The sequence below is a fragment of the Oryzias latipes genome, chromosome 5 (assembly GCF_053564925.1).
Source record: "Oryzias latipes strain Hd-rR chromosome 5, Olatipes_Hd-rR_3.1".
In the NCBI taxonomy this organism is placed as follows: Eukaryota; Metazoa; Chordata; class Actinopteri; order Beloniformes; family Adrianichthyidae; genus Oryzias; species Oryzias latipes.
In genome coordinates this window covers 24,606,798-24,632,577 of record NC_136241.1, presented here as the reverse complement: position 1 = coordinate 24,632,577, position 25,780 = coordinate 24,606,798, and the positions used below count along the sequence as shown (strand labels likewise).

Sequence of the window (25,780 nt, the reverse complement as noted above, 5' to 3'; positions counted from 1 at the left end):
TACCACAGCCCTGCATCTTACCTGAACGTGTTGTTTGTTTAAGTCTTCGCTATGACCAGTCGTCCGCAGCATGCCTGTTGAATGAAATGTGCATGAACATTTTTGTTCTATGGGCTCTCCAAGCGGTCTACAACTTTGGTATTTCCGGCGCGCTGGCTGCATGGCCCGTACAGGGTTGCCCATTTTTTACCCTTATCAACCTGTGAGAGGAGTTGTGACCTAAAGTCTTATTTCAGGCGCCAAGAAATGAAGTCAGTTCACTCTGGATTGGCCCAAGTTGGTCTGAGTCATCGTTTCTATAGCAAGTACTTGTTGGAAGTCCCTACCACTTAAAAGCAGGCAGCACGAAATCCCTCAATCGAATGTTTCGAATGTTCAATGTGGGGACCAGTAGACACTACACTCAAAGTATAATGAAAACAAATTAGGATTTGCAAGAACATGTTAAAAAAAAAGGTAGCAGAGCATGAATGATTATTCTGAGAAACATAATGACTGAGTAATAGCTGTTTATTTCTCAATAAAATATATGGGAGTTTGGTTTCCTGTAACCAGTGGGTACTTCCTGTTTGGAAAGCAAGGGGAGGAGGGGGCCACTCAGTCCAGTTCTCATATACAGTCAATGGTTCCACAGGTTTCTCCGGTTAACCTTTGATCGGGCAGAGCTCAGCAGGAGTGTGGGACACGTCTCTTGTTGTTTTAGACAGCCGTTAACCCTCACTTAGCTGTGGCGGGGGGGTTAGGCCATGGTGTAGGATCCGAACTACTCTATGTCTCTTCTACGTGTCAACATCTTCATGTTTCAGCCCTGTTGTGGGCCAGGGTCAAGCCTGAAGGTCTGGAAATGATCTGACGGGAAGGCTAATCCTACAATCCACACTCAGCAGGGGTTAAGGGGTCAATTCACCCAAATTACCCCCAAAAGACATATTTTTTCACTTAACCATTGTAGGGTCTGACTGATTCTGCAGATATTTTGGCTTTTTTACATCCACCAGTGCTGATGGTGCAAATATTAGAGCAGCCCAAAGTCAATGCAGTTTTTCAATAGCTGATTTGGGATCTTAATAAATCCAATGAGGTGTGGTAAAAAACAAACCAAAAATAGCACTTCAGGCTTTGTAATTATCTCCCCAAATTGCAGAATAGTGATATATTTTATGTACATGAACTAAACAAAACCACATGTGCTACTAACTAGAAGAAAACCTTCAAAGTAAAGCTTCTCATTTTCAAAATAAACAATTCAAATGTAAGATATGAAATTGTAAAAATTGTGGTTTGGTCTGTGAATCGTTGGTCTTGATTTGTGGGTTGAATCGGTCCGTAGCCCTAAACAGTTGAGAACCATCCAACACTTTACCAGGAGCTCAAGTTCTAGTGGGGGAAGAGGTTAACAGTCAAAGTGAGAGTATTTTGATAAAAGTAATATTAGCAACTGAGCATAATTAACAGTGTAGCCTTATTAAGAAAATTGGTCATTGGTCAATCAAGTTTGGAGAGGGAGATTAGATTCTGAAAGAAGATAACAAGAAATGAACCATCAGCTATTGAATTCTATGACTTTTTGTTCTTTATGATTCATGTTTATTACACAATTATCGGTATGAAGCCTATTGAGATGACTATTGTTGTAAATATTGGGCTATATAAATAAAATTGAATTGAATTGAATGACATTTTATGAGTCCAGATGTTATGAATGGGGCTTGTTGGAGTTGATCTGGTTGGCCAGGTGTAGAGTTACACCAGAGTTCAGTGTCCTGAAGTTGTAAAGTTCTAGTTCTGGGAGTCCAGAACTGGTTCCATTAAAAAAACGCTTTAATAGTTTGAGTTGGTGCTGTAGTCGAGCTCTTATCTCCAATGAAGGATGATTCTTTTTTCTTTTCTTTTTTTTTACCTTTTCAATCCCAGATTGACAAAGCATGCATTTATGCAAGTGGGGCCCCTATCAGGTCCATCAGAATGATAGTGTATGGCTTTTATTTTGAAGGGTGGTGTATAAGCAGAAACTTGATATATTCAAGGCTTTAAAGATACAATGTTAATTACTAAATTGAATTTGGGATAATCCATTAAGACCTTAATGATCTTTTTCTAAAATTTCTCTGAAACATGGGTGATCCTCGTTTGTTGCAACCACACTGATTCACAAGTTAAAAAAAGCTAATTAAATAGGAAAATTTCCAAACAAAAAGAGAGGATATAATCTGTTTAAAGATGAGGAAATAAAAAAAAGAGTTACCATCTGTCTAATAGATTAAGAAAAAAACCACTGAATAGGGGCCCAGAATAGAACCCTGAGGTGCATCCCATAATATTTTTGCAGTCAAAAACTTAAATAATTCACAAAAAACATTGAAGCCTTAATTTATATATATATATATATATATATATATATATATATAAAACGACTATTAGCTAAAAATAGTCGGATCTATTAGCTAAAAACGAACTTTTCAAATCTTCTGTTTTTCCCCAACAACTTTTACATAAAGGGGCAAAAGTTGAGTGGACGGCCAAACTCGCAGTATGTAATGGAGACAAAATGCATGAAGTTGTGCAAATCAGAGACAAACTTCTCATTGAACTAAGTTGCACAACTAATGCTTCACATGGTTGTGACTCGTGATTCAAATATGTCACCTCACAGTGTCATGAGTTCATGTTTCCAGTTGACGTCTCAGAGAGCCGTTTATTTTGGACAATTTTTGACGTAATTATCAACATTAGTGGGCAAAATCCACTGAAACGGCTTTAAAAAAGGTTCAGTTGTTAGAATTTGAAGACCTTCACTGATGAAAAGTGTAATTTTTGCGTTTTTAACGAGTATTCGTGGCATTTTGTTTAAGAATGCACTCCTGAGTAGTTCAGGAGAAGACGAAAAACAGCTGTTTGAAAAAGAATGTATTTGTGATGTAGAAACTACACTGGGTGGGGCCACAAGCGCCACGCTCAGCTTCATTCTGATGCATCAACTTATAAACGACTAAATCGATGCTAAAAATTGTACAACGGAATAGCCCCAATATTGCTCGTCCTTTTTTGTTTCACCGCTACTGTTAGGTTGGTGGTTGGAGGGGCTGTAAGTTAGTGGGAGAGTGTGTGTAAACTTACAGTTCAGTTATGGATAACAGGAAGTGGGGGCAGAGTTGCACCACGCCATCCGTTCCGCCTACAACTCAGAGGTGACTTGTTAATGAATTCATGCCGCTCTGCAGAAACTATGATCTAGAAATTGACAGTAGAATCATAGTTAAATGACCACTGGGAACGCTTTGACAATAGATTAAGAGATGATCAGAGATGGATTTCAACATCTTTAATATTCTGTAGAACTTGGTGCAAGATCTGGAAAGCAATTAAGTTTTGATGCCCTTTGGAGAGTCCCATCACAGATTCAGCTGCTGATACGGGACCGGATTTCCTGAGCTACAAACTTTTCTTCAGTTTATAAGCACAGCATTCAAATGTTGGGTTTGAAAAACTTTTCGACCCATCTCCCAATGAAAAATGAATCATTCCTATAAAGAAAACCCTGAGCAGAAGATTAAAGCTGGAGGAGAAACATTAGATTGTTGAGAGATAAGATCAAATAACTTGCTTTTTCTTTCTGAAATGAAATGTTTTCAATCTATCTATGCTGATTTCTTTCCATCTCAGTTGTTTTGGTTTCTTTTTTTTCAAATGTTTCAGAGGAAATAACTTGTGTTTGTTCCGCAGGATGACAAAGACGGCGCGTTGAACGAGGGCATTTTTGTGTCCAAAATAGTGGAGAACGGTCCAGCAGACAAGGAGGGCGGCCTTCAAGTTCACGACAGAATAATCGAGGTAGGTGACCCACTGTTTCAGGGACCGGGACTCTTGACGGCTCGAGGATAGCTGTGAGTGAGGTGGTCTTAGGTTCGGGTCGGGCCAAGCGAATCCCAGACGATCTGGAAGCGTGTGAAACAGCAGCGTCACAAATGCTCGCCTTCACGGACCATCTAGAGTTCTGCACAATGGCTGCATTGAAAGGAGAGATTTATGGGCTTATGAGTGCGCAGTACTGCAGGCAACGAGATGACAAATTCAAGTTCGTCTCGGGTTTTATGGTCAAAGCGCGGTAAAACTGCACCGCAGCAGTAAGCAGAGCACATTGTTCACAGCCATGCCGTTCTCAAGCATAGAACCCAACACCAGGACTGTGTAATCAGTCGGCTCCATCCTTCATCCCGACCCACTTTGCTTTAGTAATGTCAGAAGTGTTTGCCCCTTACCCGTTTTTATTTTCTAATGCTCATGATCCTGAATCATCCCCATACCATTACACTTCCACCACCATGCTCGGAAGTCTTTTCAAAAATGCTGTTAGGTTGACTCCAGTTATAATGGGAACTGAAAGATTTTTAGTTTTCAGGGAGGCATTGGGTTCCTTTTTTGGGTTACTCGGCTGTTGATTTGAACCCACAACCTTCCAGTCTCAGGCTGGACACTCTTCCACAAGGCCACAAAGTTGAATCTATGAACAAAATTATTATATTCAAATTTATTGCCTCATGTTTTCTAAAAAATAAAAAAAACACACATTTAAATGTAATGTCTTAAATTTAATTGCATTTTAAATGCATGTTTTTGTTTATTTACTTAACTACAAAAAGAACCAATCAGATCACAAATGTGTCACGTCTGCCTGTGTGAATCATGTTTGTTGTGTCTTGTCTTTTTTCTTATTTCAAACTTCTCCAAGCCTGCTGGACAAAACTAAAGTTTTGCATTGGCTTGAAAGGATGAGGTGATGATTGCATCTTTTTCGCAGATTTTACTGGTTTCATAGTTTATCCGGTCAACTCACTTCCTAAATGCATAAAACTGTAGAACTTTGAAAAACGTTAAATTTACTCCGATGTTAATTGTGATGTTCGGTCGATGTTAGCATTTGTTTGATTTTTGACTCTACGACTTTCCCAAAACGACAACCATCTATAGTATTTTTAAAAATATTAAAAAATAGTATTTTTTTAAAATTACTTTCCAGTGCACTCTCGAATTCTTGTCAGGAAACTCAACTCTAATTTAGGGCGGGGCCTAATGAGGTAGCAAGGTCGGGGATTGTTAGAGCAAACCCAATAAATCACATCTGTCATCCATTGAAACGGATGGAAAGACAGCTGGGAGTTCACGTTCCAGGCGAGTCCTTTTCACTCGCCCAGAAACCTGAGGGCGGTAAGGGTCATGTGTCGAAAACGACGTCTTTGTTTAAAATGAAATCTTCCAGGTCATGGTTTTGTAGTTTGCAGTAAGAATCGCCCTGTCATGGATTGGATCTTTAACCTCGAGTCATGGTGATGTTTTGTTTTGTTTTTTGACTCTGTTGCTACGAATCAAAGGAACTTGATCCCCAACAGCTTCAGGCCCTTTCCGCGGAAACAAACAATTTAGTATGTGAGACACCATGTATATAAAGGCAGAAACCCTGAAAATCTCAGCAAATCCAGCAATAATCTTTAGAGAATAGATGGGATTAGGTGGATTACAAACTGAAATCTGTTGGAAAAAACAAACTATATTTCTGAATTTCCAAGGGACATCTCGCTGGGCTAAAGTTTCGTGTTCCCACTGTTGTGCCATCTATCGTCCAGTCTGCATAAAATGGCTCCAGCTAACTACTTAAGCCCGCATTCTCCAAATGTTGCCAAATTTATTTAATTTAATCCACAAAGCAAAAAATAAAATGTTTTGATGCTTTTGAATATAAGAATTTCTTTTTAATAAAAGCTCAACCTAGGGTTAGTTTAACCCATGACATTCTTTCAACCACAACTCCACCCATTTACACAATTATCATAATTCCAGAGGATTCTGAAGTTGAGAAAAGCAGCCTTGCGCTAACGTGTACTTAAATAGGTGCCAGCTATTCCTCCCGTGCGCAGTGTAACCCTTCACCACCTCAACTTTAGCTCCACCGTTGACGTGCTTTTGACTGCGTAACTCTTTAACCGTTAACACAACTAATGTACTTCTAAGGCAGGGGTGCTCATTACGTAAATCGCGATCAACCAGTTGATCTTCAAGGACATCAGTGTAGATCGCAGGCCAGCAAAGAAGTTTTTTTGTGGCCCCACACACCCTCCGTGCCCGTGCAGTAATTAATTGCTTGATCACCCTACTACTGTAAAATGCTGCACAATAAGCAACTTTTTCCCAACTTCGGTCTCCAATGGAATTACGTTAATTGCGTAAACGGTTGATGAGTTTCGTTAATTCAAAGACGGTTAACACTGGAGCTAAAGCTTCGATGTTAAACGGTTAAATTGCAGAATGTATTTTTTTTTAACCAAACAAAATATGTTTAGATGGAAATTTTAGAAAAAATAAAAGGACGCATGATCCATTTAATTGTTAATTTAACAAAATGGTTAACTTGTGACTCGTAATCGAATCGATCCAGTGTTTTGGTCGTGACACCCGACCAACTGCAGACTTTAGACTCATGCTCTGCATTTTTCCATTCATTTCCAATGGAAATTCTCAAACCTTATTAGCATGGGTAAACCTAGCAGCATCTCTTTCCAAAAGTAGCTTTAAATCCATAAATATCCTAGTAGTGGCCCATGTCTTTCAAGAAATTTCCAAGCCCTCCCCCCCCGCACCCCCAATCTACCAAATATGAATCCGTATACCTCTTATAGATCCATTGTAAGCATTTTCTGCAGATGAGACACAAATATTTACCTTTTTCACCCTTCACCCCCATGAAGTGGACGTTACAAGCTCTATTTCTGACATGCATTGAAAAGTTTCAGCATGAATTTAAGGGAGGTATGTGTTTGGGGGGGGGGGGGGGGGGGCATAAGCCAAGCAATGACTCAGTTTAGGGAGGGGAGCAGAGGAGCTGAGCGCTTGGAGGTGTTAGTTCCAGGAAGTCTATATGGATGCAACAGGTACTCGAGGATCTGCTGCCGCCTCTTCGTGGGGGGGGGTTGCCTGGTGATAGCAGATGGCTGTCGTCTCCCTGGACCACGTTCTGCTATGAATCAGCGCATGAATACCTCCTTGTTGGAATCTCTTTTTTTCATACAGTTCTGAAGCTCTGAGCTGTGTTTGCTTTCACCCCCACCATGTGAGCTGAAAAAAATTGCACCTCCGACCCCCCCACCCCCCTCCATGTTTGGAGTGGGGTTTATATTCCTCGACAACCAGGATCTTGTTTGTCTTTTCCTGAGGATTTGGTTATTTCCATGCAGATGTTTTCCATACAGATGAAATACAGAGATACAGAGAAGCATGCCTTTACTTTTTGCTGTAGAGTCCGATTGGGGCGGGAGGGTGTTGGTGGGGGGGGGGGGGGGGGGGTGTTTACTTTGTGTCCTTATAAGTGGAGAAAGAAAAAAAAAAAAGAAGGAGAACAGAGTCGCCAGGCTGCTGCTGTAAACATAGGCTTGTAAATCCTGAGCAAACATTCTCGGGTCACAGAGGTTGAGCGGCAACAACCGCTTTCAAATAAACTCCTTTTTCCAGCAGCAGGAATGCGTCCCCCGACTCCGGCAGAGTCGGAATGCGAAAGCAACGCTTACAGCAATGATGATGATGATTTTGACCAGAAAGGACGACCCTAGTGACTTTGGCAAGAGCATCTTCGCTTCTCTGAGTATTCGGGAGTTTTCTAACTATAGATTATTATTCCGAAGTTTACAGCTGTGTGAGGAGAAACTCATAAAAACGGGACCGCAACTGGGATCTGCTTTCCTCCTGTAGACACTTTAGCCCTTTCAAACTTCAACTTTAGCTCCAGTGTCGACGACCTTTCGGCTCTTCAGCCTTTGACGGAGACGACGTAATTCCAGTGGACTCTGAAGCGGAGAAAAGCGGCCTTACTGTAGCGAAAGGCTGATTCTGTCACGGAGAAAACGGGCTTTTGTCGGTTGTGTAAAAACTTTATGAACACGTTACATTGGTAACGTTAGTAACGTTCTTTTGATTTAAGTTGCTGATATCAAAAAAAGCAGTAGAAGGAAGTGATCTACGTTGGAGGTCATCACCTTGTTTGGGTTTCACAGTTACAACCAGAAGGTAGAAACACAATCCATCACTTGCAGATTCCTATTAAAAAAAAAAAAAAAAGAAAAAAGTTGGAGTAAAACGGAAAAACACTGCAAAAAGTAAACATTTTATTCAATTTTTTTTAATTTTCATGTCAAGTGATGTTTTAATGTGCAGCTCTCATCATTACACACCTGAAGAAATCACAACTCTAAGATTTCCGGCCAAAAGAAAACTTCTGCTCCTCTAATGTGGCATTTTTTCCAGCTCTAAGCCCCCCCCCCCCCAAAAGTATTTTTTGTAATGGCACCAGCTGATGTTAGATGGAAACTGTCCTTGCAAGCATAAAGTTGAGCTTTTTTTTCTCCATTTGTTTGGTACGCATTTCTTCTGGCTTGTAGACGTTATTTTTCTTTTGACCGGCGCTCGTGAGAAGAAGAGACTGGAAAACCCTGAATAGGATCAACTCTGAAGAAAATAGTGTTTATAACATGTTCTTGAGGCATTTATCTGACGTAGGAGGACATATAAAAATTGCCTTTCTGAGTATTTTATTTATTCCACTTGTTATGTAAAAAGACGAAAAAGTGTTTGTAATATCGTGACATAGAAAATATAATGGGTGGGAGGGGGGCACAATCTTCTTGCTCCGCCCCCTTTCTGATGTGTCCACTTGTCGACGACTAGATCTGCATAGGTCTTCTATTTTCTCATCATTTGTTACGGTTTGGGATTTGGGAGGTTTTCTTTTTGAGTTGAGGTTCATTTTTGCGCAAAGCCAGATAGATCAGTGTGACAATGTGGTCGATCAGCTTAGAATAACATCTGCGCTGCTCGCCGTTGCTGTTGGTGTTATGTTGACAACATTCGTGGCTTGTTTGAGCGTCGCTCCTGTCGTGCATCGGTCAAGCGGCTGTCATGGATTGAGGTGTGGGGGTGTGCGAGGCATCAGAGCTGCACATCCGCGGCAGGAAATGCGCCAAACGTTCCCCAGGCGTTATTTTTCTGTCTGTGGGGACAGACGCGGCGGTTGTTCCCCTCAGGGGGAATCACATGTTGTTTGGCATTCGGAGGCAAGAAGCGAGTCTTTGTGCGGCCCTTTTTATTGGATTTGCCCTCCCCCCAGCCCGCCCGCGCATGCAGGACGGAGGCCGACTGTGGCCCCGCTCTGTCGCTCCCGTCCGGCCCCAGACGTCGTGAACCCACCTCAGGCTAAAGCGGGCTGTGAGCTGCATTCCTATGCCCCGTGGTCCACCTGAGGGGGTGGCGGTGGGAGCGGGACATTAAATCAAATCTAACTTTAAAGGCTCCATAATCAGCTTCTGGTGGCAGCCGCTGCCCTATGTGGAGCTGATTTGGAGAGGCGAGGACAAACACATCTTTGTTTTCCCAGCGGCTCCATATGTGGGGTTGGAGATGGGGCGGCGGCGGCTTTCGCCTGTTCTTGTGTTTCCCCCCTCGGTTTAAACGTCCTAAAGGCGAGACGCGTCTCGATAATATTTCTTCTTCTGCGGAGACGTTCAGTCTGGGCCGGCTGTAAATCTGTTTGCTTTTCTGCGCAGCGCTCGGCTCCTCCACCTTCGGCCACACGCCATCAACCCACACCTCACAGGTTTCATTAGGAGCTTTTTATTTCCTGCTAATTGATTGTTGACCAATAGTTCGCCAATAGTCGTCTCCGGTTACTGCAGACCCTAAAGAAGAGGGCTGCTCTTTTACGGCCCTCAGTTAAACACTAACAGGCTGATTAACAGACTTGAGTTGTGCGGTAACGACCTGTTGTTTCTTTCCTGAGACTCAGACAAGATATTTTTCACCAACAGAAAGTTGAAACCCTCAAGTAGGCAAAAAAAAAAAGATTTTGGGATTGGTTCACATCAAAGCAAATCGAAGAAAGTTCTGTTTGGACATGTCACAGGTTAGGCCTTAAAAACAACTGCCCTTATGGGTGGATACGGGATGTATGTGGACACGCCCCACGCGAAATTTAAAGATTGGAAACCACTTAGTAAGCCCGTAGAGTGAAAAAATACAATCTACAGGCAAGCTGTGGGTGAAAGGTCGTAGTGAACTTAAAACAAGTATGTGAAGGAAGTAAAACACATGCACATCGTACAGAGTTTTTTATTTTTCCACTTCCTCAAATTCTGCGAACAACCCAAGGTAATGCTTTTCGAGGGTTAAGTATGTTTTCCGCCTCACTGTTAGAATTCAGAAAGTTAGACAATCCGGAGTAGTTTGTGTGGGGATCCTACGGGCATCCAAGTATCCACTGCATGTTACATGCTAGCACTCACGCACGTGCACCTTACTAATGACTAGCGTACGGCCTAAAGACACCGTATGACAGCATCACTCATACATCATAAGCATTACGATATGCTTTGTCAATATGTTGTATATTAATCATCCCTACATTTGCCTGAGCGGAATGCGTTTACACACTTACTTAAATCTTAAAGCCGCTTGAAATATAAATAATTAAATCGAGCACTTGACCAATTGGATGGACCCCTTTTATGTGCGATAGCTGCCTCCTATGTGGTCGTGGGTTCCGTTTTAGTTGCGGTGACTTTTATTTAAAAATAAAACTGTTAAAAGTAATATGGAAATAGTGTCTTAGTTGTTTTTTGTTTTGCCCTTTGTTAATGTATCAAGAGTCATATCGTCATCGTAATATTGATCACTGATATCACGCATTGCGAATTTTACATGCTACCAAACGCACGACAATTGTACGTTCTATTTTGCTGACGCCCCTTAAGGTGGTCATAAGAGCCTTGAGGGAACCCAAAGACACACATGCGTTCCCTTAATGTGTAGCCACTCCCGTCTACGACCCTCTACGGTCACGGACAAGCCAAAAACTCGCCGCACCCGTGCTGGTCAACCCCCTCGCACGGGTGCATGTGACTAAGGCATTAGAAATGCTTCCCTTACCGAGGTGGAAGAGTGGGAAGGATTTGTTTTTTTGTGGCGTGTTTGCACCTTTATTAGCAACATGTGTGTAACATGTGCCGCAAAGTGAGCTCAGTTTGCTTGAATAAATGTCTCAATAAATCCATATTTCAAAAAAGACTCGTCTTCCATTTCCTCAATGGCTCTTTTCTCCCACAAACTTTCCAAAAGTGTTTTTTTTTTCCATTAAATTTGTTAGGTTGGGGCTTTTAATGTAGTGGTCGGCTTTAAAAAAGTTGTAAATGTATTTAGGACGAGTGACAGAGGCGACCGGATATAAATATATATACAGTATATACATATGTAAAGCACAAAAATTGACAGAAAGGCTCATTGTTGCATGACCCACACCTATTTTAAGTCCGTCCAATGCTAAATGTTGTTGGTCACACATGTTACCCTGACCCTGACCCTAACTTTTCCTCTTCCTCCGAGTCCATGCAGCCAAGAAAAAAGCTCCGCACTGGCCAAATGTATTTAGAAAATTACTTTTGAAAAGCCACTTTCCACCTCTTTTGTCTGCGGTTTAGTACTGCGTGAGCACGTGGGTGAGGGACCACTGCTTTGACCCACCTATCAGTATCTGCGTTTGGCTAAGTAAGGATCAAACTCTTGTGAAAGTGTAAACTCGAGTTATAAGAACGTTTAATGTTAATCTGATTACAGATTAGCAGGAATTTCACACGTCCAAGACCTCGTCATCGCTGCAGATTTAAAAAAAAAAAAGCTTTACGAGAGGCAGTTTTTGGAGACGTAAAGGGAACAGACATAAAACCATCATCCTAATGAAAGCGATGACAGCCTGCTCGCGTATCTATTGTGTAACCGCCGACTCACAAAGCTGTAAATCTCTCCGCTCGGCTCATTCTTCAGAGGGTTTATCCCATTTTTTCTGCCCGAACAGATAGGAGAAACGTCTGACGACGGTGTAAATATGTCACTGCGGCGAAGCTGTCAAAAAAAACGCTGGAGGATCTGTGTTTTACCTGAGGCGGACGGACCGAGGCGTCGAGGCATGACAGGAAAAACTCAATTGGAAGTGATGAGTCAGGGAAGGCTCTGGGCGGCGATTCTCCGTTACTGTGAATCACGAGTTGTTGGCGAGAAGTTTGACGTCTGACTTATGAACATTGTCAGGTAAAAGTAGAGTTAAGACGGACTTCCTGAAGTCTTCCTGAAGTCTTCCTGAAGTCTTCTCTAGTTGTCTCAATCACTCACTCACTCACTCACTCACTCACTCACTCACTCACTCACTCACTCACTCACTCACTCACTCACTCACTCACTCACTCACCACATAACAACTCTAAACTCTGCCAAATACAATCTTTTTCCAGTGTCCTTTTTTCTTCCGCTCCTGATTTGCAGCGATTTGAATAAAGAAATACTCAGAAATTCAGTTTTAAGCTTGATTTTCTTTCCATGTGTCCTGCATCTCGAGAAAAATGCCACAAGAGCACGATAAAAACCCTGTTTCTATTGGTCTGAGTTTTAATGAATAAAGCCATTGGTACGCTGCCCCCCACACACACACACACACACACACACAAGAAAAGATTACAACAAATAGTAAACACCGACAAATGTGGATTCCTTAGTTAAAAAATATATTATTATTGAAATTTTGACAACATGACCAACAATGTTCATTTTTTTTAAGTCGTAAAACTTTTTTTTTTTTTTTTTCAACTTGTCCTGTCCAACAGCTAGGCAGACAGATGAGAGCTGAGGGCCTCTTGGGTTGGACATATTTTACTTTAACAAGAGGGGTTATTAATCTTCAGACAAACCAAAGGTATGTCTGAATAAACCCCTTTTGTAATTGAGGCCAAACTTTATTAATTTCAAACATGTCTGAAAATCTTTGGTGTTGGACCGGACGGAAAAGGAAAGAGGGGAAGAAGAGAGAGGGACGTTAGAGAGAGGGGGGGTAGGGGGTGATAATAGGAGGGGAAGGGGGATAAGACCATGAAGCAGCATAAAGCAACAAGTTTACTGGTTGTTAATCATTATGGTAAGGTTCAAATGTAAAAAAAAACAAAAAAAAAGGGCGGAGCCTGTCCACACACACACTCAAATGTTATAAACACACCTGTTAGTTGCAAAAATGTCCACCTGTCGACATGTACACAAAACAGATAGTGTTCACACGCATACTTATGCCTTAAAACCAACTAGTGTGAAATATTTCAGTCATTCAGTCTGTTGAGCTAACACCTGTGCTCAGGTAAGTGTTTATGTTCTTCTAAAATGGATGGTGGAACGTGAAAAGAAGGAGGGAGAGTGCCCAGCCATCCCCACCCCAAGACCCCCACCGATAAAGGAGCGGCAGCCGGAATCCCCCCAACGCCACACGGGAACCGGCAGGGAACAACCGCCGCCCGGGCGACCAAGCCTGCCACCCAGGCCAGGGCCAGCAGGGCCGCCGCAAGGCCCCCAGAGCCAGAGAGCAGGGAGGCACGGAGCGAAAGAGGGCGCCGCCCCAGCCCAACCAGGAGAGCAGCCCCCCCGCCGCGCCGGGAGAACCCAACGCAGGGCCCCACCGGAGAAGGACGCCCACAGCCCCAGACGAGCACCCCACCACCACCCAGGAGTTCCGGGCATCCCCCCGCCCCAACCCCAGGTACGAGCCAGGACCCCCCAAGGGAGACCCACTCCGCACTCCAGGCAGTCATCCGCCCGGCCCACGGTTGGTCCAGGGAGGAGCGAGGCAGGGGCCCGCCGCCCCCGCCCAGAAGGGGGGAACCCCGGGGAAAAAAGAGGGCCCACAAGGGGTGTTGTAAATATGGCCCGACCAGGCTCGGCCACAGTTGGAAATTTGGCGGGGCCCAGCACTCAGGAGCAAGGACCAGAACCCAACCCCCCAGGGACACGAACACCCCCGGCTCAGATGTAATGTGAACCCCCCCACCGCGCGGAGAGAGCACCGCCGGGCCCAGGAAGCCGGCACCCCGGGGACACAGCCGCCGTTGCAAAGGGGCCCGTACCCCCCACCAGGGAAGATGCTGGGGACAGATGGTCCTAGGTCCCACCTTCCTTGCAAAATGTGTGTGCGTGTATGTGTGTTTGAGAGAGTGTGTGTGTGCATGTGTGTGTGTTTATGTTGGGATGTATATATTGAGGGGGGAGGGGGGTGTGTACTAAGGGGGGTGCGGTTAAAATTGGCGGGTAGGGCACTAAGGGGACGTCATAAAACTTTAACATAATGTAACTTTTAATGTATTATGTAATACTGTTTTTTACTGTGATTACTCTCTTTTCTCACATTTATTCTAAACAGAGTAGAGTAGAGTAGAGTAGAGTAGAGTAGAGTAGAGTAGAGTAGAGTAGAGTAGAGTAGAGTAGAGTAGAGTAGAGTAGAGTAGAGTAGAGTAGAGTAGAGTAGAGTACCGAAGGCAATTAAAAAGTGGTCAGCTGCTTGCATTCATAACAACACTGGCACATCTGGAAAAACAATAAAATAAATAATAAAACCATAAAATAATTCTAAAGATTAAAATCTATTTATTAAGAACACTAGAAAATTATAAAATATTCAAAAAATTCAATTGAATTAGGTTTTATTTTGATCTTCAGTCAATATTATAAGGCAAACATTTATGAAACACTTTATACATTATTTTAAAAATACTATAATTAGTAGATGGTTCCTCATAGTTGCTTCCTGTGATAATTTTGTCTGCTTTTTTTTTGTAAAATAAAAAATGAAAATTTTCCTTTGCAAAGTTTGATCTGTTTGGAGTGTCTAGCAGATGATTTCTTCCACGTTTTGCTCAGAAGTGCTTCTTGATGGGGAGAAACGATGAAGTGTACTCTCCCACCAGCAGCTTTGAGGTGGGTCTCTTTGACCCAGAGAGCAACATGCTCTGACTCGGTTTCATAACGTTGACTGTTAGATCTTGATGGCATTGTGGGAATCAAAGCGGCAAAATCCAAACCAGACAGCTCGTTTGTGAATTTATTGTTTGAGTCGACGGCTCGGTGGGCGAAGGTGATACAAATGTTGCAGATGGATGTCGTTTTTTGGTAAATTCAACTTTTTTTTGTTGGTGGTAGGGGTGCGTGTGCTCTGATAGAATGAGGGGTACAGCGGGGGAGGGGCAGTCTCCCTGGGGCCTGATGGGCCATTGCAGAATGCAGTTGGGTCTCCCGTGACCCTGCATCGCTTATGATGGACAGATGCTCAGAAGAATCGGCGGTAATTGGGCTTAAAAGGCAACAGATCTCCTGCACGTCGACCTCGACTTCACACATCGAAGACAAGATGCCTCAGCCGCCCTGATGAGCCACCGACACCAGAGCATTTGTCCTTGTGAAGTTCTCTGCCTCCTCCTCCTCCTACAAATGCCTCTCTGTTTGGGATCTTTGTTTTTTTTTTCTCTTTCTCTCAGGAGATGGATGCTCCCTCTTTCTTGTGTTCTGTCTCGCTCCTTCAAGACTTCCTCCGCTGACAAACAGCCGGCGGCAATGTCTGGAGCTGGCTCGTTAAACAAGCATTTTTTTTTTGGGGGGGGGGGGGACAGCGTTGCTCAAACCCCCCTCAGAAATCCTCGCTTATGTCTTATTTACGCTTCTCATCTCTCAAAGATGTTGAGTTTTTAGATGTTTTTGAGTAGAGAAAGCACAAGTTCTTCTTTTTTTCCCCACAAGGCCAGTTGTGTGCAGAGATCTTACATTGAGTAGAGGCCTTCAGTGCCATTCACAGTTCACTTCTTTAGGGTCACTTTACCTCATTTTAAGGCAGGGGAGTCAGAATCCATGCCTTGAGAGCCAGTGTCCTGTGTGTTTTCCAACCAACCGGCCGGCCATAGACGCACTGGGTGTATATTTGAATATTTCAATTAACCCCGTAACCCCCTAATTTACACCAAACTTTATTCATCTTGCTAATATTTTTTTTTTTGTTGCATTGCTGGATGGTTATAATCATTACGGTGAGGTTCATATGTTATAAACATACCTGTTGGCTCCAAAAATGTTTACATACAGACAAGTCTACATGGTAAATGGTAAATGGCGTATACTTATATAGTGCTTTTCTACCTACAGTCTACAGTCACAGACCCATTCATCCATGCACACACACATTCACACACTGGTGGCGGCTCCGCTGCCAAACACTGGCGCCAACCTCCCACCAGAGGCAAGGTGGGGTTCAGTGTGGGGTTCTAGCCCAAGGACACTTTGACACATGGTGCGTGCAAGGCGGGAATCGAACCTGCAATCTTGTGATCATGGGTCGACCGCCCCACCGCTGCACCACGGCAACACATGTACACAATACAACTCATGTTCACACACGCATACTTATGCCTTCATGCCAACACGTGAGATCCCATTGACGCTCTTTATTGGCTAAACACACCTGATCCAGGTAATCGAGAGCAGATAAGGCAGGATTTCTGGAAAACCAGCAGGACGCCACCTGACTCACCTGATCTGAGTGGTTTTTGTTGTAGCCTTCAGAAAGTCTCATCATGGTAACAAGGACCTGATGAGACGATGGGCTCTTGGTAACCACCTCTGTCCGACGATGAAGAAGATGAGTTGCCCGCCGCTGGTTCCAAGGTTTCTCCCGCTGACTGTGAGTCCGACCAAATGAAGGCAATTTAGTCCCCTTTTTTTTTTTGCAATATGGACGCCATGTTGAAGTGAGTAAGCAGTGATTGGTCTGAGCCAAAGTTTCCATGGCAACTTCCACCAAACAGGAGTGAGCTTGTTTAAATCCCCTACCACTTGAAAGTAGATTACACAAAATCTGTCAAACGTTTTGAAAATTGGACGTGAGACCACATACTTCTTTTGAGGCATATGATTGGTCAGTTTATATAAGTTGAATAATTTGAACTACAGAAAATAAATATCATGAAAAAATAGGATTAGCAAGAACCTGTTACAAAAAAGGTATCAGAGCAAGAATAGTTATTCTGAATAATAGAATGACTGAGTAAAAGCTGTTTATTTCTCCATAGAAATCTTTGGGATTTTGGCTTCTTTGAACCAGCAGGTACTTCCTGTTTGGAAAGCGAGGAGGAGGAGTCACTCTTTCCAGTTGTCCAGGACAGCCAATGGTCTCACCGTGGTTTGTAGTGGTTTTGGGCTTTCCATCTTCCAGTTTCTCCTGGAAAGGAAGTTCACTTCTTTGCTTTGCAGGGCCTTTACCCACTTATCCAACCTCTGAAACCATATGTGACAGGATTCTGCTTAACACTGAAAAACAGGCACTCAAAAATTAAATGGCACATCTAGAGATTTACAGACAAAAAAATTTAAATATGAGATTTCATTGGTTCCCAAGCAAAAGAAATAATACATCAAAAATTTCTGGAAGAAGTTGTTACCACCACTGTAACTACCACTAGCCTCTCTAGAACTGAAAATAGTTCCCCCCTTTCATAAGACCTAGCTCCTCCCACAAGCCATTTAGCCAAATGTTTCGTTTTTCCAAACAAATTTCTAGCCATAATCACATAGACTTCTTTTGAGAAATAAACAGCCGTTACTCATTCTATTTGTCAGAATAACAATTCTTGCTCTGCTACCTTTTTTTTTTTAACATGTTCTTGATAATCCAAATTTTTCCTGGTATTCATTCTGTAGTGCAACTTGTTGAAGTTACAAACTGACCAATAAATGTATGTGGTGCCCCCTGGCCCCCACATCGAACTTTCAAAACGTCTGACAGATTTTGGGCCAATCACTACCCACTGACCACGTCTGGCTCCAACATGGAGACGTAGAAAATGGCGACTGAATTGACTTCATTTTAAGCCGGAATTTTGAAAAAAAATTCTAGGGGTGACTTCACACTCACTCAGCCCAGTTTTCATATACAGTCAATAGGCTAAACATATATAATCGCCATGGAAACAGACACTGAATGGAGGAGTTGAACCCACTGGAAAGGTCTGCTTTCAGAGTTTTGATAGATTTCTGCATCTCCTCGATCAATGCGGCATTGACAAAGAAACGGGGAAAAAACTCATGAGGGGGATCGGCTTTAAAAAGCTCTCGTCTACGTTTTGGCCTTAACAGCCCCTCTGTGAATAGCCTGCTCAGTTAAGGAGTCCAAGTCAAGCCTCTTCTTGCTGATGGTTGTGAATCAAGTTGTGTCCACAAACGAGCCCGGACCACCGTCAGAGAGGTCAGTGGCGATACCTTTCACCCCTCGTCTAACAGAGGCCTGCTTTGATTCCAACCTCAGCAACAACACGCAGCATTTAATCCCCCTCCAGAGGTGCAAAGAGACATTCTTTTTTGCATCTTGGATTGGGATCCAAGCACCCCCCTCTTCTCTTAGTGAATGATATGTGCAGGTGGGAACGAATATCCCCCTGAGTAAGAGTTCCTAGCTAACTTTAAGGAAAACACAGTCCAGTCAGCTTCACTTTAAACCAAACTTCCACTGTCAGTAAAGTTTTGCATTACTAGCTTCTGCCACCGTTTACCCCCCCCAACATGGAAATCATTAACTTTCTCAGAAGTCTCTGAGGGTCTTGTTTTGTTTTGGTTCTCCCAGATGGTTCATCTGCTTGAAGCTTTCCATCAGATATGTCCGTTTTCCTTCTTCGCATCACTCGTTTCTTCTGCCAGAACACGCACTTTTGCCGATAAAGGAGCTGCAAAACAACGCAGACAGGATGAGTGTCGGGAATGCAGCGCTGATGCAGATAAATCTGAGCTGGGAAATCTTTTTTTTAATTTTTGTCTGTGAATTTATTATATTTTTAAAAGTTTCCTGAGCAATTATTGACAACACTCTGCTAGGGTTTTTTTTTCTTTGTCGCCCCACCACCCCTGAGGAGTGCTATATTGGGTCAACAGCTGCTGCGTTTCAGCATAGCATGCATACTGCCCGCCCTCGGCTTCCACATGTGCCGCATCTTACCCAAGGACCTTTTTATACTAAAAAAAAACCAAACATCTCCAGGTCTTTTAAGTTGTTTTTTGTGGCTCATAGCTGCTGGGCTAAACTCTGAACTCCTCAGCAGGTATCTCAGGTGAAAGCTGCGCATTCCTCCGAACCTTGAGCCAAATAAAACTCCACCTGGCATATCCAGACTGGGCCTTCGTCCAGTTCTTCCAAGCTTGTGTCGGTTGAGCTATAAAACTGCGGCCTGTCCACAGACAAGAAGCTTCTATGCTGCAAACGGCAACGAAGGTCATCGAGCTCTTCGCACTTTTCTGCCCGATCTCCCGTGAAGGCCTAAAACTTGGCTCCTTCTTGAATTCAAATCCTCTTTTAGTTTTTTGTTTTTAAATTTGCTTCAACATTTCAGTCTGAATCCTGTTTTGTACATGTCAGTCCTAAAAACAGGCTGAAGTTGCATTCAGCCATTCTGACAATGATATTCTTTTTCCAGCTTCTTTAAAGCAAGCTTTATTTGGCCAGTGAATCATTATGTAATTTAGTAGTCAAAATTCAAATTAGCGTTTGTAGCTATTTTGTTTCCTATTGATTTTCTTTACTTATTTCAATATATCTTACAATTTTTACATGGTTAAAGATCATTTCCCTTTTTTCTTTGCAAACTTTTGCATTTCAGCATATATTGTTGCCTTTCTTTTTCATTGTAGAACACAATTTCTTGTAGCATTTAGTTGTTTTTTTAGGATTTATACAATATGATTTAGCATTTTTCAAAAAGGATAGCTATTAGCATTTTTTGGATGATTACAATTACGCAGCTTTTGGTTTTCTATTCAACACATGGGGATTAAACTAGTTAAAGGATTGTTTGCTTTGCTTTGCTTTTTATCTATTTCTCACTTTTTCAAAAAATCTTCTAGCACTAATACATTTATTTTGTAATTTATCTTAGTTTAGTTTAAAACTTAGCATTTGATAAGTTAGCATTTAGCAGTTTAATTAGCATTGTTTGTAGCTTGTTTTTTAAAAGATTTTGTTTTCTTCTGGATCATTTTGGTGATTATTTTTTTCTTTTTTCTTCGTTGCAAATTTGTATTTAGTATTTAAGGACTTTTTGCTTTTATATTTTATTGTTATTTCAGCATTTTTTTGCTTATTTTAGTTAAAATATTTCCACAGCTTTTTACAATGTTTAATCTTTTAGCATTTACACATTGTTTTCATTAAGCAGACATTTAAATCAACCTAATTATTTAAATTTTTGGAAATGTCAGTATTATGTGGCAAACGTGGTGTGAAAATAAGACATCACTCTGAGTTTAGCACTTGAGGATAGAAGAGAAAGCTCCAGCTTTTCATCTGGATCTCCTCCCAGGCCTTTCCCTCCAAGCAGGCGACTCTGTCCAGCAGGCAAACCACGAAATCAAGCTCTCCTTCTGCTGCCTCCCAGAAAAGCATTTCACCTTTCTGTCAGGAATAAACCCAGATCCCTCATAGCTCAAACCATAATTAGGAAATGTTTGCCACAGTCCTCCTCGGAGGTTCTCGTAGCAGGTACGGGGTTGCAGAGAGAAGTGGTTCCAGACTGTTAATGTCTGTCGCAGCAGAAGTCAGAGCTCTGTGATTATTTTAGTGCAAAGGTCTAAATAAACCCGCTGTGGGTCGTGACCTTCCTGATCTGAACCAAATGTGCTTCACTTTGTGACCTTATTTGAAAAAAAGTAACCTGCAGTGGCTGAGCGTGAGCGACAATAGATACTTTTTCTCAGCGATGCTCGCACGTCGGCCTTTCAGCCGGGCTTACAATTATTTACACAGCGCTATTTGTCAGGGAGTCATCAGACCCGCTTTTAGGCAAATACACAAATCCTTACATTGAGCCAGGCTTTTGAAGTGCTGGTTCCAAATGTGTCCAGACAAATGGCTTTCCCATAGATCACTTTCCATTTCCACGAGTTAAATACGGAGGGGGATTTTTTTTTTGGCCTTTTAACTCCTGCGTTCAGGAGGAGGGAGGGCATGCGCGGGTCATAATGATGGGGATTGCTTTAAGGGACTGATCATCCATCAAGCGTTGAGGCTTTTTAAACACGTTCAAAGGCTGCAGGAGTCTTTAAAATGAGCCTCTGCTATCTCTCCACAGAACAATTCAAATGGACCTCAAAAATCCAGTCAATATTTATGTAAGCGTCGGGGGCAGGCTGACAGAATGCTGATCAAACGCCTGTTTTATCTAAGACCTCGACTTACAGAAGCGTCTGGCAGGCTTGGGGGCAATCGTGCTCTTTACTTGACAGCCGTCTTTGCTGCCCTGACTTTAGTCATTGATGTTTTGTTTTTTTTACACTTTTTAGACGTCATTATTGTGGATTAAGCCCCTCAGAATAAGAGAAAAAGGCTAATTACGTTAGTATTTTGCTTTGAACAAAATTATATTTCTCAAAGTTCATTGACACCAGCACATGTAGAGAGAAATGTTTTAAATGTAATCGTTGACTTTTTGCATAACGTTTCCTTAGTAAAAGTTGGGTACTAAGGCTTTGTGCCAAGTTGGTACTTGTACCAATGTATACGGTACTGCCAAAACCGCATACGTTGGTACTGGTATCGATGTCATCAGTAATGTGGTACAGTATACCTTGCTACTGGTACCGACGTATACGGTACTGCAAGTACTGTATTCGTTGATACTCGTACCAACGTAATCTGTAATGCGGGTAGCATGTACCTTGATACTGGTACTGACGTATACAGAACTGCCAGTACCATATAAAAACATAGATTTTGGTGCTTCATTTAGGACATGTCAGTCATTTGTATTCTGTTCAGTTTTCCTGTACAATTCTTGCCGTTATTTTACTCTTTTAGCTCTGCAAGACTCTTTTTTTTTCCTGTAACAAATTTTTTTCCCTACCATTTGTAGTGCCACCTACTGTATAGGGAAACATAACGTGATTTAAAAGGGCCAATATAGAACATTTTTTTCTGCATCAGGATCAGCTGGTTTACATTGATTGTGTGAATACTCTATTACTGTTAAGTATTGCATATCAGTGTAGAGCTGTTTTTCTCGGCTTCAGAATTCTTTGGAATTGCATTAGTTGCGTGAACGGTTAAAGAGTTACAGTAATTCAAAGAACGTCAACAATGGAGCTAAAGCTCAAGGTTTAAAGGGCTGGATACCATTAAGTCCCAGGATCATGAAAGAAAGTGTTACCTTTTGTTTGTGGAAGAGAATGCCTTCATCATGAAGTCAAAGGCCTATAAACTGGCTGCCGCTGATAGAAGTATAGCCAATTCTAAATTTAAGTCTCCCTGCTTCTTGTCCTTCCCTGACCTGCTTGTTTACAGAACAGACGAAGGATTGCCTTCATCGTAAGCTTCTTTTGCTTGTTTGTGTAGCAGTCAAGTCCTCAAATCACCAGCTCTTTGTTTCATTTGAGCCACTCTGCTGTGTTTGTGACCTGCGAATGAAATGGCATAATCCAGAAACTCCTAGGGGGCCAGACCGAAGACTCCACCATCTCGGCGGTGAGAGCCAGTGAAATGCCTCTCCTGGTTGGACTCTTCCAAGAAGACTCGCCATCGTGCAGACATGACGCCTCCCCTCCCAGACCTCTGAGCCTCTCCCACTGTTTTCTCAGATGGTTCTCTCCTCATCTTGACTGCACATTTATTCCTTCTTCCCCCTCATCCTCTGATTAATCAAGCATGACTCTTTGAGGAAAAAATGTGACTGTGGTTTTTAGCCATGATAAAAACAAGAGTTCAAGGGTGGGGGGGGGGGGGGGTGGTATCATCCCTCTAAAGCAGTTGTTCTTTGCGTTGTTGCATCATCTCTTCCAGCTGTGTCATGTAATCCAATTCAGAACTTGATGGTAAAACTGGACTCACAGAAGTTGTCTTGTGATGATCTGACGGTCTAGAAAAAGTTTGCTGAGCACGCACGAGGTGAGCGTTGACTCAAAAAACAAACCTGCAAAACCAGTAAGCGTGCCGTTTGGCACTAATAGTGCAGGTCAGGGAGAGTATCAAGACCGTGGCTGAATCCGAATTGCTTCCCTACTCCTACAGCGTCTCCCTAGCCCTACATTTATCCATGAGATAAATCCAGATGTTACTGCTGCTCGATGACGTCATCAACGCCTGTGATCGACGTTTGCACAAAAAGGCCAGCGCTTTTGATTTCATGACTTTAAAAAGTCATGCAAAAACAAAATAATTACATTTAAGTTTAAACTTCTGTGCCTCACGTAAAGAAATGCGTTTCTCCTCCACGACACAGAACAACGCGGATTAAGTGTGGCCAACATGAATTTTCATCAGTTTGTTTGCTTGGTCGTACATCCGTAATATCCACCCCAAAAAATCTATCCATCCATCCTTTTTCTTAGCTCCCTTACTAAATCGCAAAATACTACTTTCTTTGACATCACCTTGAATGAAAAAAATCTAAAGAATATATATTTTAAAAATAATCGGAAATAAATTCAGAAATAACAGGGATAAACCCATTGAATTGCAGAATCTTTTTCCAGTTACCATTGGGCAATGACAGGGCACACCCTGGACGGGTCGCCAATCCATCCATCACAGAGAATACCAAATTCAAACAAGCTTTTTAAATTTTCATGGAGTTCGGACTCAAAATTTGCATCTCTTTCAGATTCTCAGCTTGTAGATAGAAATTGAATTGAACATTACCAAAAGTTGCATTATATTCTTTGCATATATTTGGCTTACGTTTGGAACTGTAATTGTGTTCCACAGGGTAACAAGAGGACATTGTTAGAGACTTTCTCTAGATGTTGAAGATGCCAACTTTTCGACTAACTTTCGGTATAGTCCCTGTACCTGGCGTTTTCTAAATTGTGTTGACAATGCATCATTTGATACGTTAAGTTAGCTACCTTCTTCTCCTTCTTTGACTTTCGGCTGCTCCCTTTAGGCGTTGCAATGGAGAATCCACCCTATCCAACCTCTACATCCTTCTCGATCACACTACCCAACCTCATGTCTTCTTTTACTTTCATTGACCTCCTCTTTGGTCTTCCTTGAGACCTCACCTTGCCTATTTTGAAGATTTTATACACACATCGGTGTTAGAAAGTAGAAAAAGCAAATAGCAAGGGGAGTTTCTTTGGAAACTGTAAAGGCTCTTGAAGATTTTTGAAAATCCTGAACACATTTCACTCAACGTAAATCTCCACAGCACTGTAGACTTGCAGATGATGATAAACTGCACCCCTCCTGCCCTCCCCTACAACAAGCAGATTTATCCATCTGGAACCAAAAGAGGAAATCTCACCCACAAACACATGATTCGCTTTAGTCAATTAGCCTGTTCGCCCAACAAAGCTTGTTCTTCCCTCCGAAGTTCAAGTCTCCAAACTGTAAACAAGCATGCTGGAAAGGAGGGACTGAGGGGTGTCAGGAGAAAGTCATCAAGCACCTGAGACAGATTACGGTCCCGTCATATGAGCGTTCCTCTCCGCGCATTTGGGATCCAATCCCGACTTTGAGTGGAAAATTACGTTTGGTCCCAATTTGGTGCATTAGTCTCAATTCCCTGCGCTTCCACGAACGTGCGTCACAGCTCTAAACTGTCCTTGAAGGAATGCCAGAACTTCCTGATCTGTTTTTTTTAGATGGCAGGGAGAACACAGGAGTGATAATAAAGTAACTGTTGTTAGTTGGGCCATTGGAATCTTTGGGTTTTAGGAAGTACTTTAAAAAGGCTGTTTGTTAAGAGTTGTGATGTGTTTTTTCCTTTTTTAGGTGCAACAATTTGACGTTAAAAACTGGTGTTAAAGGTCAACCATCTTTTAAACTAGCTTTAAAAGCTTTTTTAGTTCCTGTTTAATCATGACGACGCTGAAAAAAACTGTTCGGCAGTTTAGCAGCAGTAGTTAATAAGAAATGCTGCCTCTGAGGGGCGGACAGGACCATCGTGGCGGGGCAACCCCAGCCCCCTTCCCATCACCCATAACTGACAGCTCTCTGTTAACATTATTGGTGCAGCAAAAATGGTGACCAGTATTGAGCTACCCACTCGTACAGTTTTGAGCCAGATTCCAGCTCAGACGAGGAAATCAAAGACGTAAATGGAACTATTTGTTTACAAGTGGATGCATCAGAAATGGGCTGAGCAGGGAGTTTGTGGCCCACCCAGCAAATACGATCTTTGTCAAACTTTTTTCGTCTGTTTCTGTCCTCCATCATGAGAAAAAAGCCACAAGAACACGTTAAAAACACCAAAAACCTCACAAATTGGAAAACTGCGACATATCATGCCCCCACAATGATTATGTTTTTATGCTTAAAGCAGTTTCCTTTACTTGCAAACTTAATTCCTGCCCGAGTTCCCATTTGGAGAAAAGGCTGCCGAGCAAAGATAAAAGATTTTTTATTTAAAAACGACAAAGGAGGATGTGGAACAAAAACTCTTGCCATCCCTGCGAGCTTGTTCTTAAGGCTGTAGGGCCTGGAGGTGGAGGAGATGGTGATATCAACTTCCTGTCTGGTTCAGCTTTACCCTCCAAAGCTCACTTATGCCCCCGATGCTTCCTCCTTGGAAACGGATGTGTGGTCCATGTTGAGAGTGGTAAAAGACCGCCAGCACACGGACCACCAAAGTGACTGGAAGTAGGCGGGTGTAAAACGGAGCAGCATCTTCTTCCTTGATAAGTGTCACACAGAAGGTTTCCGGTCTCCACAAACCATGCTCACTATATTTATGCCTCGTGACGTGAGGCAAATCGTTCGCTGCCGATGTTTGAACGCAAAGGTCAGCGTTTCTCACATTTCTCCATGAACCCAAAACGACAGTCGGTTAGGTGGAACGGGGCTGCAGAAACAGCAGTGTTCACAAACTCCTGAAGCCAGCGTTTTTGATTCTGTGGGGAGTTCTGCTCTCGTGTTGTTCTGGGA

The 25,780-nt window shown here is 42.5% G+C and overlaps 1 protein-coding gene across 4 annotated transcripts in view; it reads left to right on the top strand.

Annotated features, from left to right (window-relative positions):
• pdzrn3b (PDZ domain containing RING finger 3b) overlaps window positions 1–25,780 on the top strand; it is a 114,234-nt gene that overhangs the window by 14,151 nt on the left and 74,303 nt on the right. For all 4 annotated transcript variants that reach the window (XM_023955095.2, XM_023955094.2, XM_078947522.1 and 1 more), the window contains one exon: window positions 3,724–3,831. In XM_023955095.2, coding sequence (XP_023810863.1) covers window positions 3,724–3,831 — 108 coding nt within the window. The remainder of the gene's footprint in view (window positions 1–3,723; window positions 3,832–25,780) is intronic.